The 13,669-nt window shown below is 38.9% G+C and overlaps 1 protein-coding gene across 1 annotated transcript in view; it reads left to right on the forward strand.

The window, feature by feature from the left end:
- LOC122785253 (hemicentin-1-like) overlaps positions 1 to 13,669 on the forward strand; it is a 34,657-nt gene that overhangs the window by 5,308 nt on the left and 15,680 nt on the right. The window contains exons 5-13 of the mRNA XM_044050979.1: positions 170 to 394; positions 492 to 755; positions 2,886 to 3,149; positions 3,807 to 3,968; positions 4,357 to 4,572; positions 5,852 to 6,094; positions 8,471 to 8,666; positions 12,783 to 12,937; positions 13,025 to 13,096. Of these exons, the coding sequence (XP_043906914.1) occupies positions 170 to 394; positions 492 to 755; positions 2,886 to 3,149; positions 3,807 to 3,968; positions 4,357 to 4,572; positions 5,852 to 6,094; positions 8,471 to 8,666; positions 12,783 to 12,937; positions 13,025 to 13,096 (1,797 nt within the window). The remainder of the gene's footprint in view (positions 1 to 169; positions 395 to 491; positions 756 to 2,885; positions 3,150 to 3,806; positions 3,969 to 4,356; positions 4,573 to 5,851; positions 6,095 to 8,470; positions 8,667 to 12,782; positions 12,938 to 13,024; positions 13,097 to 13,669) is intronic.

Raw genomic sequence — 13,669 nt, forward strand, 5'->3', positions numbered from 1 at the left:
GCCTCATTCTGGAAATTCCCTCATCACCATCACCATCTTCTTCCAAACAAAGCAGAGGATAGGCTGATGTGAAATAATCATCATTTTGGGTTAGCACTGCAGATATAGTTGACAGTGTGAGTCCAAATTTAAAATCATCAGGCTGTATGTTTGTTTGTTTTTCTTGCAGATGGACCAGAGTTAAGTTGTCCGATCACTTACACTGCAATCGAGAACACTTTTGACAAACCGAACTGCACTGCAGTTGGCTTTCCTATTCCGATAATGCAGTGGTTCAAAGATGGAGAGGAGGTGGTACTTCCACAGACCCTGACAAGAAATGACGCTGGGCAGTACACGGTCATCGCTAGTTCCTCTTCACTTGTCAACGCCACAGTGGATATTATCATCCAATGTAAGTTATATCCATGGAAATCTATTACTACTATATTACTATATTTTTCATTCAGCATATTACACTAGCTCATTTGCGTTTTCTCTGGTTTGATTAGACGCACCGTCACAGATACTTGAGCTCGAAGACTCTGAAGTGGAGATTGGCTTAAATGTGTCGCTAAAATGCTCTTCCATGGGAAACCCACGATCAAATTACACCTGGATTTATTTCGAGGTGGCCAATGTGATGGAGGAAAATGTTGATGGGGTGTCCCTCCTGCACATCCACAATGCTACCGCAAGCAACATGGGCGACTACATATGTAAGGCGTGGAATGAGAGAGGAGCTGTGACTAAAACAGTCAAAGTCACAGTAAAAGGTAAAGTTTAAATATAATCAGTTTCACCATCTTATCATAATTGGTTGTATGTTATGATTATGTATCACTACTCCACCACATTTCCTAAATTAATTGTGTACTTTTACTCCACTACATTTTCCCTAACTGTCTTTGTTACTCGTTACTAGTATATAAAATCAGAAGAAGAAGAGTTGGTAGTGGTCTGTATATAGTGCTTTTCTAGTCTTGTGCTGCTTTACACTACAGTTTTGCCATTCACATGCTGCAAAATGGGGTTAAGTGTCTTGCTCAGTGAAACATATAGACTAGCAGAGCCAGGAATTGAACCCACAATCTTCCAGTCAAGAGACAGCCTGCCCTACCACTGAGCTACGATGGATTTTTTTTGGTTTTTAAATACTTTTAATTCTAAAACTTGATTACTTTTGATACTAAGACTTTTACTTTAGCAACTTCAACTTCTACCAGTCATTTTTCTGCTTTTCTGTACTTTTACTCAAGTATCCCTTTAAGGTACCTTTTACAAGACTTGATAGTTAATCATGTTTGCTAGTTTAGTTTAGCAGTTGGTTGTAATTAGTTGTTGAATCTCTTTTTCTTATTATTCCAACATTGCAATAACATTTTTATCAAGGAAACACTCTTCATTCTACACACCGGGCCTCGAAAACGTGTTTTTTCCTCTTTAATTTGGTGCTTTTGGTTGGACGGGCTTTGTGTTGGAGAATTGCCCCCATTCCTCCCACCGGTTTCTTCTCCGGTCCGGTGGGTGACGTAACGCCGGGGGCGGGGTCAGCGCGTGCAGCCATAACAGAACTTTTAGCTTTGCCCTAAAAGTGAACTAACGGAGCAGCAGCAGCAGTGGAGTGTAACGGGACAAACTGTCTCGACAGTCGAGGAGAATACAGCAAATAAACCCGCTTTAAAAACAATGTTTTTTCCAATGAGGGACATAAAATGTGTTCGCGTGGCTGCGGTCGTTTTGACGTTGAAGCTGCTGTCGCTGTCGAGTAAGTTGTGTCTGCGGGTTTTTATGTGTGTGTGTGTGTGTGTGTGTGTGTACTTAAATTTAAAATGGCTCCATTAGGTTATTATAGTGTGTTTTTATGGAGGCTGTGTGAACAGGAGCTTCACTGTGGTGTTAAAAATAACACGGATGGGAAAACTGGGAAGTCTAAACTACATGAGTCACATTCATATTGTGGCACAAAATTAGGTTTCAATGGATGTAATTGAGTTAACAGAAGTGGAAAATCGTGACTGTTTGGGGACTGTTTTTAAATATGCTGAATATTAGTCCTCATTGTGATTTCTTTGTGGGGAATCTACTGTTTAAAGACTTATCCTGAAAGAAAACATGTTTGGGAAAGAGTTTTGTGTGCAATAATGCAGATTAATGAGTTATAAATCTGCCACTGAACTGTTTTAAGTATTTAAAAATGTTTGCTCTATGTTATGGCTGAGTGATAAAACAAGCAAATCACACTTTAACAGTTTTTTTTGTCATTCTATTTCTATACCAATATATAAAAATGTAATTTTAAAAAAACATGAGTTAACATTTTGTGATATCAATATTGAAGTAGAAATCAAAACACAGTAGTTGTATCTGCCAAATCGTACATCCCCCCTCTCTCTCTCCATATATGTATATATATATATATATATATATATATATATATATATATATATATGTATATGTATATCAAAGAAATCCAATAAAAATTGCAATATCTTGGGTTTGTTGGCGACACAGGACATTCCCGAAAGACGATATTTTATAGTTTCCGGAAATGGCACTCACCCAAATAAATTGTTTAATCAAGAAAATGATCATTTATTGCAGCCATGTAATACATATTTGTGGAAATTAGTTTGGTTTCAAATGTGACGCATTTTATCACCGTGACTTTCAGCACAAAGAATGTCCGGCAGAGCAAGTGCAGTTTCCTCTGGGAGGGGTATATCCTTCCTGAGTTTTTCTTTTTCTCCCTGCCATTACCTCCTCAGCCACAGCTTTTGTTCTACACTCGCAAGGCCTTCTTTCAACACTTTTTGACCACAACACTGTTGTGTTGTTGGCATAATGCATATGGTGTGGGGTGAAAACAGATTTGGAATAACATTTTATAACTCTGTGCTCCACAGGTGCCGAGCAAGAATGCCCCATTGAAATAACTCCACAAAGGATGGTAATTCCTTACAAAGGAAGGAGCGAGACTGCAGTGTGCAAACCGACGCCCATTGGTGCCAATAATGGCGCCGACATAAAGTGGCAGGACGTGTGGGGCAAAATATCTGCTAAAGAATGGCGTGCTGACACCAATGTAGACTGGGACCCAAGGCCCGCCTGTACTGCAAAATTTCGGGGATTACCACCTTGCAAAAAAGATTTAAGCTTCACTCTTTACAGTATGTATTTATACTTTCTTGTTGTTCTTTCGCTGTTATTGATATTTAAAAAGGATTGCCTGAGGCTGGTTGCCAACACATTTTTAACCTAGTAAAGTCTTCCTCCTGAAATCTTCACCTGCCACTTTATCTCACTGATAGCCTGCTTTATATGACTGGAAACCCAGTTTGTAAACCACTCACTCTCACCTACCAAAGTCCGTACAAAAAGCAAGTGTTTTAAGCTCACAGGGACACAGGAGCTGGTGGTCTACTGCTGCTTCATTTGTTACGCTTGTGTCACTAAAATTAAATGACTGATTTCAAACAGCTAAATCACAAACTAACACTTTTGAACTTGCATGTGGAGGCAGCAGTGATTATAAAAACCTTTATGTGCCATGATGTAAAATATCAGATTTTGTCTGTGGAGTTGTGAGCACTTTGCAAAGTGAAACAAACTTTAGTTTCTTGTCAGAAAAGGCTGTTTAACAAGGAGAACAGTAGTTCTTAAACCGGTTTAGATTTTGTTAAGTGGCTAAAATGAGTTTTTCCTTGTATCTAAAACATCCCTGTCTCAGACTGGTTCATGTGTCAATGCCTCATGCAACCACTTTCCTTTTAATTCCTGATTTAATCCTTTTTTTTGTCTTCTTCTTTTTTTAATGACCTTTGTAGAAACCCCAGACAGTGTCTCCATCCTTCCTGTGCATAACTTGAGCTCACTGGTTGAGGGCGAGGAGCTCCAGCTGCGGTGTGACGTAATCAGAGTTGCTCCTGCACAGAATGTCACTGTGCGCTGGTATCATGGGAACGACACCGTGGAACCTCTTATCAACGGTAGGTTATTACATGATGTGCCTTTTCTTGAGACGGCGAGGAAATCTTTCAGCAACTATGAAACAAAGCAGAGTGAAATAATCATCTAGTGTAGGAGCCATTCTGATCGTTAATCCTGATTATTATGTCTTTGTATTTGTCTGCACCTTGATTGTTTGTTATGGTGATTACTGTTGGAGTCACAGGGTACCTCACGATGCGCGATACATGGCTCACGATAACAAGACAATCATTAAGCCATACAAAACTGTCTGTGAAAAGTTCAACATCCTGTTGAAAGCCAACCTTGAAAGTAGCCCGTACAAAGACATGTTCTCCTACCAGTCGGACTCGTATCTTTATGATCAATAATATCTAATAATGCTTAAGTCTTTAATTTGTCCTACAGGTTCAATGCGGCTGATGGACTGTGTCCCAAAGAACGACACAAACTGCGACATTGGCGAGCACAGAAATCCGCTCAGCGTGTCGTCAACCATCAGCGTGAGGCTGGACAGAAAGCACAACAGAGCAGAGTTCAGATGTGAGGCTCTCCTGGACCTGGGACATAACGGACTGAAGCTCTCTCCAGAAGTGTCCAATCCTGTCAACGTCACTGTCCACTGTGAGATCACATTTACATCACCGTCTCCACTTAGAATCGTTACAAGAACAATGGACAGGAAGTTAGCAAAACAACATAATCACTGGCGGCAGGTTTAAAGTCCGCTGTGTGACATTTGCGTGAGGCTTTTTTGGCCGTAGAGCTGCAGTTAGTGATTGTTTTCAGTATGGACTAATCTGTCAACTAACAGATAAGTTGTTTGGTCCAGAAAATGTTGATCAGTGAAACTATGATGTTCCTCAAATGTCTTGCTTTTTTGCTTTTTGAGTTTTAATGATTTCTTTGTTACATGGAGCAAAGAAATAAGAAAATATCCACATTTAAGAGTCTTCAGTTTTCTCTTGGGATTTCTGTGCTTCTCAAAGGAGAGTGACAATACACTGTAAATAGACTCTTAAATGAAATATCTACTTTTTATGATCTGTATTACATGATCTAAAAATACAGTTGTTACCTTTCATTTATGGTCATAACCTGGTTTATTTTTTTGGCTTTTTAATGTTAAATGAAATAGGGCTGAAACAATTACTCAAATAATCTATTATTCATCGAAATTCATTGTCAACTGTTTGAATCACCGATTAATCAGTTTTAGTGTTTTTTTGTTTTGTTATTGAAACAAGTTTTCTAATTTTTCAGCTTCTTTAATGTGAATATTTTATGGTTTCTTTGCTCCAAGAAATCATTAAAAACTGAAGCATTTTGGTTAGTAGACAAAACATCATCATTTCCAGGTTTGAGAAACACAGATTTTTCCATTTTTCCATTCCATTAATCATGAAAATAATCGTTAGTTGCAGCTCTAAAAAGAAGGATATTTTCATGTGTTTTAGAAACAATAAAATTGGCCACGAAAGAGGTCGAATGTTACTATAATGCAAATAATTACACATACAAGTGATAGAAATATAATTTTGTCGATTCTATGTTTAATAGATAATATTTTGTGTATTTCACAAATCTATAAAATGTTACATGATGATTTTCAATGCAACAGCCTTTAAAACCAGGAAAAGTCGTCACAGATTCCTTATCACGATATAATATAGATATATTGCCATATATACTGTCATATGATATGGCAAAAATCGTACCTGCACACTCTACTGGATTATATGGTGTCATACTTCAAATGGGCTATGACACTGCAGCATGCAAGGTCCATGGCAGCTATTATCGAATTATGAATAAGAGAGTAGCAGCCGTACTCCACGCTCACAGGTTGTAAAAACTTTGACCTCACACTGTTTACACACTGTTTGTCTCTGTGTCTCAACAGATAAGCCCGTCATCAACACCACAAAGCTTCCAAACACAGTGCCAGTGATCACGGGTTATCACGAGGAGCTGGTGTGTGAAGCCGAGGGTCACCCTCCTCCAAAGATCCAGTGGCTCTACAGCCCGGACAAAGCGCCTCGCGTGTCCAACGGCATGCTCATCGTGACTGAGGCAGGCTTTTACACCTGCAACGCCACCAACGACGTCGACTCCGCCTTCCACGTGGTCGAAGTGATTCTAAAGGGTAACAATTAAAACTCTTTCAAGAAAAACTCACTCACACACAAGTGTAATCGCAGCAGGAACTTATTGCATTGGAATGAAATGTAGTACCATTCTTTTTAATGACAGGACTTGTGTCAGAGCTGTTTGATAAAGAGATGGGGGCAACAAGAAGACATAAACTTAAGTGGAATTATTTCCTATTATTAATCGCAACAATGTGTCACAACTAGGGGTGGGTCAAAATATGTATATATTATGTGTATATATATATATATATATATATATATACACAGTATGTATAATATAAGAGGAAGTTTACAGCACTTTTCACGTTTTGTTTTTTTCAGTTAGACTGAAATCGTGATGTATCGCTATATGATTGTCCTGCAATATGACAACGTATCGTACAATGAGGTGATTGCCACCCCTAATCACAATAGTAACAAATGAGTCCTCTATATAAGCCTCTATCTGCCTGTCTCACCACTGATTATAGAGTAGGTGGGGTAGACAACATACAGTATGTTTATTGCTCAATAATTCCACAATAACCTAAATATAAATAAAATAAAAAAATAAAATTAAGTTATCCGAGGGTCCGTTCAAGTGAGAAGTCCTGTATTGTTTCAGCTTTTCATCCACGTGGGACCGTCTTGGGACCCCAAAATACTATTCTTGGAAAAGGGGACTTGTGTTTGAAAACTTGTGTTTTCGTGTTTACGACCAATATGCAACTTTGGTGAAATAATGATGTCATAGAACCACCTTTCTCTTCATCTCTGAGAGATGAAGACATTGCCTCGACTCATTTGCCGTGTACGAAGCGCATGCGTCTATCGATTCTCATCTGAGGGTATTTACAAACTGGAGACTCGACATTCAAGTATTTTTTATTTTATTATATTTCATTCTTGTGATTGTTATAAGATAAGATCACCGCATTCCAGTTGAGAAATCGGGGGGGATGCGAACATACACTATATGGCCAAAAGTATTTGGATACCATTACACCACTGTAGGGACTGTAGTAACGTATTCAAATACTTATACAGTACTTTAATATGGAGTTGACCCTCCTTTTGTGGCTCTAACACACTTCCACACTTCTTCTTGGAAGACTTTCCTCAAGTGTTTCTGTGTGAATTTTTCATTCTGCAGAGCATTAATGAGGTCAGGCACTGATGTTGGGCGAGAAGGCCTGGCTCACAAACTCCTGTTCATCCCAAAGGTGCTCGATGGGGTTGAGGTCAGGTCTCTGTTCAGGCCTGTGAAATTCTTCCACACCAAACTCAAAGTCAAATGTCTTTATAGTCCATGCTGTGTGCACTGGGGGCATAGTCATGTTGGAATAGAAAAGTCTCGGTATGTTGAAGTGTTAAAATTGTCATTCATTGGAGATAAGGGGCCCAACGTTTGAGTGAAACATCTGAATTCAATGCTTAACAGGTGTGGCCAAATATTGAAGTCCATATAGTGTATTTTGCTCGCCATTGTTAGCAATACTAGTCAATAACAGCGCTCTACGTGGTATTTTACACAAACAGCTTAGCAACATGTCTGCGGTTAAAAATGGAACAGCAGCACTATTGTGTACGAACTGTGAAAGAAATGCGACGGAAGTGCTAATCACGGTAAAAGTAGCTGTGTTTATATGCTGGCAGCCATCTTGGAATCAAATGTTGGGATTGGTGAAGTCGCTCCAAGTTGGAAATCCTGAGTTCAGGGGGCATTCGCTATGATCTCGGATATTCAGAGTTTCAACTGCAAGTGGAATGCATCAGTATGATACTGTTTTAGCACTCTGTAAAATATTAATATTTTTAGAAAGTTCCTTGCTAAATGTTAGATATTAACACGTTTCTGAAGCTTAAGTACACTGTTATTGTAACATTTTTGGCGCTTTACCACACTTTTTTTGACACCTTATTCTACTGCCATGTTTGGACATTTTTGACGCCTTAGTACACTTCTTTATGTGACTTTGTGAAGTCTTTTTAACTGATCTACAGTTCAGCATTGTTCGCTTTGATTCCTGTGTCGGACATCGTGCTCATGACTCTTCCAGTGACAACACTCTCTGAACAATCAGTGGCCGCCAGTCTGTTCACGTTTTAGTATCGGCTCAGGTCACTTGGAACCTCACCAGAGCAGGTACTTAAAAAAAAGGTACCAGGAACTGTCCCTAATGGAAAACTAAAAATTCGAGTTAAGTCGAGCTGAGCCGTGCTAGAACTGTATAATGGAAAAGTGCCATAGGTTAACAAAATATGTGCTGCATGAGTTTGATATTTACAGTGTGGCCTTGCATGCTTAGAGGAAAACATTTGCATGTCAGGAACAGAGAGCAGTTTTTTTTCCCCCACATTAATATGTTTGTTATTTGCTGTCATCACAGTGGACCACCTGCCGCTCATAGCTGGATTCGTGGCCATCGCAGTCATCGCCATCTCCATCATCTTCCTCTTCATTTTCTCCATCTATTACAAGAACACCAGGATGCGGCACTACAACCTTAAAAACCCCAAACTCAGCACACACAATGGTAACGTGGCTCACAATGGCTGGGACACACAGTTACCTATGACTAAACTGTCTTAGCGGTTGACCATGTCCACAGAGCGGACCACTGACTGCTGTGAATGAGCCTCATCACTCTCCCTCTCTCTCTCTCTCTCTCTCTCTCTCTCACTCTCTGCCGCCACCATCAGTTGTGTCACAGTAACAGCAGGCTCTCACCGGACTGTCTGGAAAATGCTGTTATCCTCGTGTTTATTTCCCTATCCTACTGTCACTGAATGATTTAAGCAGCCGTGGCTTTGAGATGTACATTTTATGATTTTTACTACTGGATTCTACCTGTCTTCACTGGAAAGAGAAAAAAAAGATATTTTTTCTCTGGTTTGTCAGAGACCCTGCCTGGACATATGTTCACATACACAAACTGACGTGATTATGAATGTGTTTTTCATTTTTTTAATTTATTTTTAGTCCTGCCCCTTTTATATTTACTCAACCCCAGATTCCTAAAGCTGTTTTCAGACATGAACTCTGTCCTTAAAGGTCCAGTTTGTAAAATTTAGGTGCAATTATTTTAATTTGGCAGTAATTATTGTACTTAATTTTCTGTAAGCATACAATCGCCTGATTATATGTATTGGTACATAGGTTCTCAAACTTTTTATACCACCCTAGAAAATATTGATCTTTGGAAATCACACCATTATTGACAACGTCAAACAGGGTTCCCACAGGTCCTTGAAATCCTTGGAAATATTTTTGAAAATCGCCCTAAATAGACACGGGTCATTGAAAGCCCTGCATTGCTTGATGTACGTAGACGCAGAACAAACCTGGAGTCGTGATTACTAGAGGTGTTGTGGACACTGTCCACTGTCTCTGTCCTTGACCTGAGATCCTGTGCGTAACAATGAGCGAGTAACGTTAAGCAAGAGACAGCAAAATTCCAAAATCTCTGTCTCACCAAAGGAAATTACAAAGATTGACTTTGACCAACATCCCAAGGACAATCACTTGTCCAGATGCAGAGTGTGATGCAAATCCATAAAAGTGGATGCCAAGTTGCCCTCCCATCTTAAGCTGCGTCTTAAGCACATCCGGTCCTTGAATTTCAGGGAATTGGTCCTGGAAATTCCTTAGAAAAATCCCTGAATTTGATGTCAACCAAGATGTGGGGACCCTGGTTAAAATACAGTGGTGTAACTAGGTCGAGCAAAGTCAACTACGGACATTTCAAAGGAGGCACATTTATACCCATCATCATCCTCCTCTTCCTCACATATGCTTCACTTTTTCCGGTTTAGTCAGATTACATACTCACATACCCTAGTATGTACAGTATACTAGGGTATCAGTATTTCTGATTTTCCTCCAAGTACCACCAGAGGAAGCTCACGTACCACTGGTAGTACATGTACCACAGTTTGAGAACCATGGCTCTAGCACATTCGGAAGGGGAGGGTGAGGTGGGGCGAGGGGCTTTTCGGGCCACAACATGCAACTTCACCAATATGTGTTGTGCAAATTTTGAACACTGTCTCTTTTTACAGTTTGAAGTTCACACATGATGAATTGTGTGAGTCAGATGCAGTGACACATTCTTTCCAGTTATAACATCACAGTGACTCACGCGAACATTTGATGACGAGAGGAAAAATCCTCTATTTCTTCAGAAGCACATTCAGTTAACAGTACTGTAACCGTATGGTCGATTATTTGTAATTTGGAGGTCATATTTTGATAAAAAAAATTATAATTTTCTGACAATAATTTACTTAATTGAATTGTTGTTTGGGGGGCCTCAAATGTTGATCAGTGTTTTCCACATGTTCTCAAATCTCCTGATTTTGTCCACAAACCGAAACTGTTCGTTTTATCTGCTTCGTTTTGTTTTTATGTAGCAAAGAAACCACAAAATATTCACATTTATAAAGAAGAAAGCAAAATTTACTTCCCACCCAAACTGATTTATTGATGATCAAAATAGTTTACGATAGATGTAGCAATTGATTAAATTGATAAGTCGTTTTTTATAAGGGGATAATATTTTTTCTCAATGAATCGATGTTGATAAATGTTGATCAATAACCCAATAATCTGAAAACAATGACAATGTTCTCAAAATGTCTTGTTTTTGTCCACAGAATCAAAAATGATACAGTTTTAATGATTTCTTTTCTACACAAATCACTGAAACACTCACACTGATGAATCCATTATCAAAATAGCTGACGATTAATTTAGTAACTGATTAATCGAATAATCGATGTTTGTCCCACAATTTCCCTCTGTTATTACCAAGCTATTACTTAGTGATTACCATAGAAATAACAAGATAGACAGACAGACTTGTAAACGGTAAAATATGAGAGAAAATGTCATTTTGATAATCGACTGTTTTTTCAACAGTTAAAACCGGTGTTCTGATTTATTTTCAGTTTCTTAAATGTGAATATTTACTGGTTTCTTTGCTCCATGTAACATAGAAATCATTAAAAGTGAATATTATAGCCATAACGCTGCTGCCGCTGCTGCTGTTGCTGTGGTTTTCAGTCACATAAATAACAGGAAGTTCTCTGCTCAACTCTTGACCCCCACACACACACACACACACAAGCACACAGGATCTGAAGGTGTGATACTGAAGGTGTGAACATTAGCTTTTGCTTCTTCGTTGAGTGTGAATTGTTCATTGTTCCTCTCACTATTTTCTGTTTGTCACTTTTGTCAGTGTCAGGCTCCGGCCTTTGCGGGTGGTGATTTGGGGGACTGTCTTGTTTCACAATTGTATGCTTTTGTATGAAAAGACTGTGGGCATTGTAGCCTGTCAGTAACTGTATATTCAGGATATTTTATTAATGTAAATTAAAAACATGTTTTATATTTATTTATGAAGGGAAAAAAAAGGGACGTTTGCCGCAAGCTGGACGAGATGGTGGCTTTGGAAGTCCCGACTGTGTTGACGGGGACATGAAAACATTGTAATGTATTTGTGAATACTGCTGTAAAAAACAAACACTATTTTACTATTAAAATGTGGCCTTTTCAGACAAAATCGCTTTGGTGTTGAGTGTGTTCATGCAGTCATAAAATATCAGTGGTAGGGGTCAATATAATTAAATATTTGAAGCAATATTGATATTAAATCCGAGGTAAATCCACATCAGAGCAGCAGGGACGACAAGTAACATAATAAAAATCAACATACTTTATGGATCCATCATTTTACACACTTTTATTGTCATTTTTTAGTCCGATATGAGAGCCCTTCCAAACCTCGGAGCATTTGTGGCCCATAAAACAAATTCTTGATTTATACATTTGCAAGAATATAGCATACTGTAGAAGCAAACAGACAACATTAAAATACAAATATTTTGTCCCTGATATCATGAGGTTTCACTATAATGATAAAAAAAACACAACTGGGGTGACCGTTTTGTGAAAAGACATATGTTGTTTTGGCAAATAAACATGTATTGTTAAAAAAAATAAAGAAAATAAAGTATACAGTATGTTGTGATAAGTATCAGAACTACATAGGTCTCAAACTCATGGCTCGGCCACATATGTGGCCCCTCCACCACATAAATGTCTGTTTTTGGTATTTATAGGTTTCTTTTGCATCACAAATGTCTTTTATTCTGAACTAGGTATCGTTCCATATCAAAGTAAAAACTTTTATATTGAAATGATATACTGAGTGTTGTCAAAGAAATGTTGTTATTGCTATTATTTTGAGCTATGTCTTTTCCCCACTCAGTTCTCTTTCTCAGGTCATGTGGCCCCCAGATCAGAGGCCTCTGATCTGCAATACCGCTAATGCCCACTAGAAGGCCGCGCCCCACACTTTGGGAAGTACCGTCTTTTACAACCTCTATGGAGCCGTTTTGTTGCTGCCTTCCGGTTCAGTCGGGAAAAACTATAGGAAAAAGTAATACGACACTAGAAAAGAAATCCACAGCTGGAACAGTTTTGTGTGTGTTGTGAAATGTAAACGCTTAGTGAGTGTAACATAAATCAGTGTCCGACAGTAAAAGTGACGTAACGAGTGATGATGACTTGATGACTTCAAGATGTCGCTGCTGATTTAGCCTGGTAAGCTAAGCTAACAGATATCAACCTTCTGTGTAAAAGTTGAACACTTGCGAATTGTTCCCTGAAAAAAAGCCACATATGTTCACTTTTAGCCGCCCCCTCGCTTTCGCTCTGTGTGCTGCTCATGACGAACTCGAGTACTTTTCTCTTTTTTTTTTACATAAGGGGAATTTACGAGGTGCACATGAACGCACCACTCGCGACCTCCAGTCCCTCTCTCTCGCTGAACTTCTTGATTTCTCACCAGGTGAAACAGAAACCGCACGTTAACGACGAGGAGCTGAACTGGGACACTAAAGTTTCTCATTCATAACTTCATTTTCATCATCTTTAGTATTTTACGGGTGCCCGCACGCACGAACAAACATGTGGCTTCTCATATTCGGCAGCGTAATAGCGAGTACAGGTAAATATTTTGGTTTTTTTTCTCATTTCATTCCCACATTATGTTGTTCTACATTCATATAAAGCTTTTTAATCAGTGCAGAAAGTGAAAGGTTTAGCGTCGACTACTACACGCCCATTGTGTGACTCACGTTGCTCTGCTCAAGATCATTCATGTCTTTATTTGATCGGATTGTAAGCAACGGATTATTTATGGCATCTACTGTAACTCATTTACCTGACCTTAATTCCCCTCAGCTCATAACAACTTTCATTTTTGTTATGGATTTAAGTGGAACTGCAGCAGCTAAACACAACACACAGGAGCTGTAAAATGTTTTTTCCTCCACATTCGGTCCATTAAATCTCACACGAGACCCAACAGCAGAGGGTAATGGAATGGTTCATGGAAAGATAAACCCCACTCAAATGCTGTTTTGGTTCTGCAATGTTTGGCATTTGCATGGGAACTTATTGCATTTTTATGGTCATAATGCACTTTTTAAAAACAGCACAATCTCACACTGCAGTCTGTTTTTAAGAAGATGGATTCCTATGTCGGGTTTCGGAGTCGAAATCCAAGTTCAGGACCTCG

The sequence above is a fragment of the Solea senegalensis genome, linkage group LG19 (assembly GCF_019176455.1).
Source record: "Solea senegalensis isolate Sse05_10M linkage group LG19, IFAPA_SoseM_1, whole genome shotgun sequence".
NCBI lineage: Eukaryota > Metazoa > Chordata > Actinopteri > Pleuronectiformes > Soleidae > Solea > Solea senegalensis.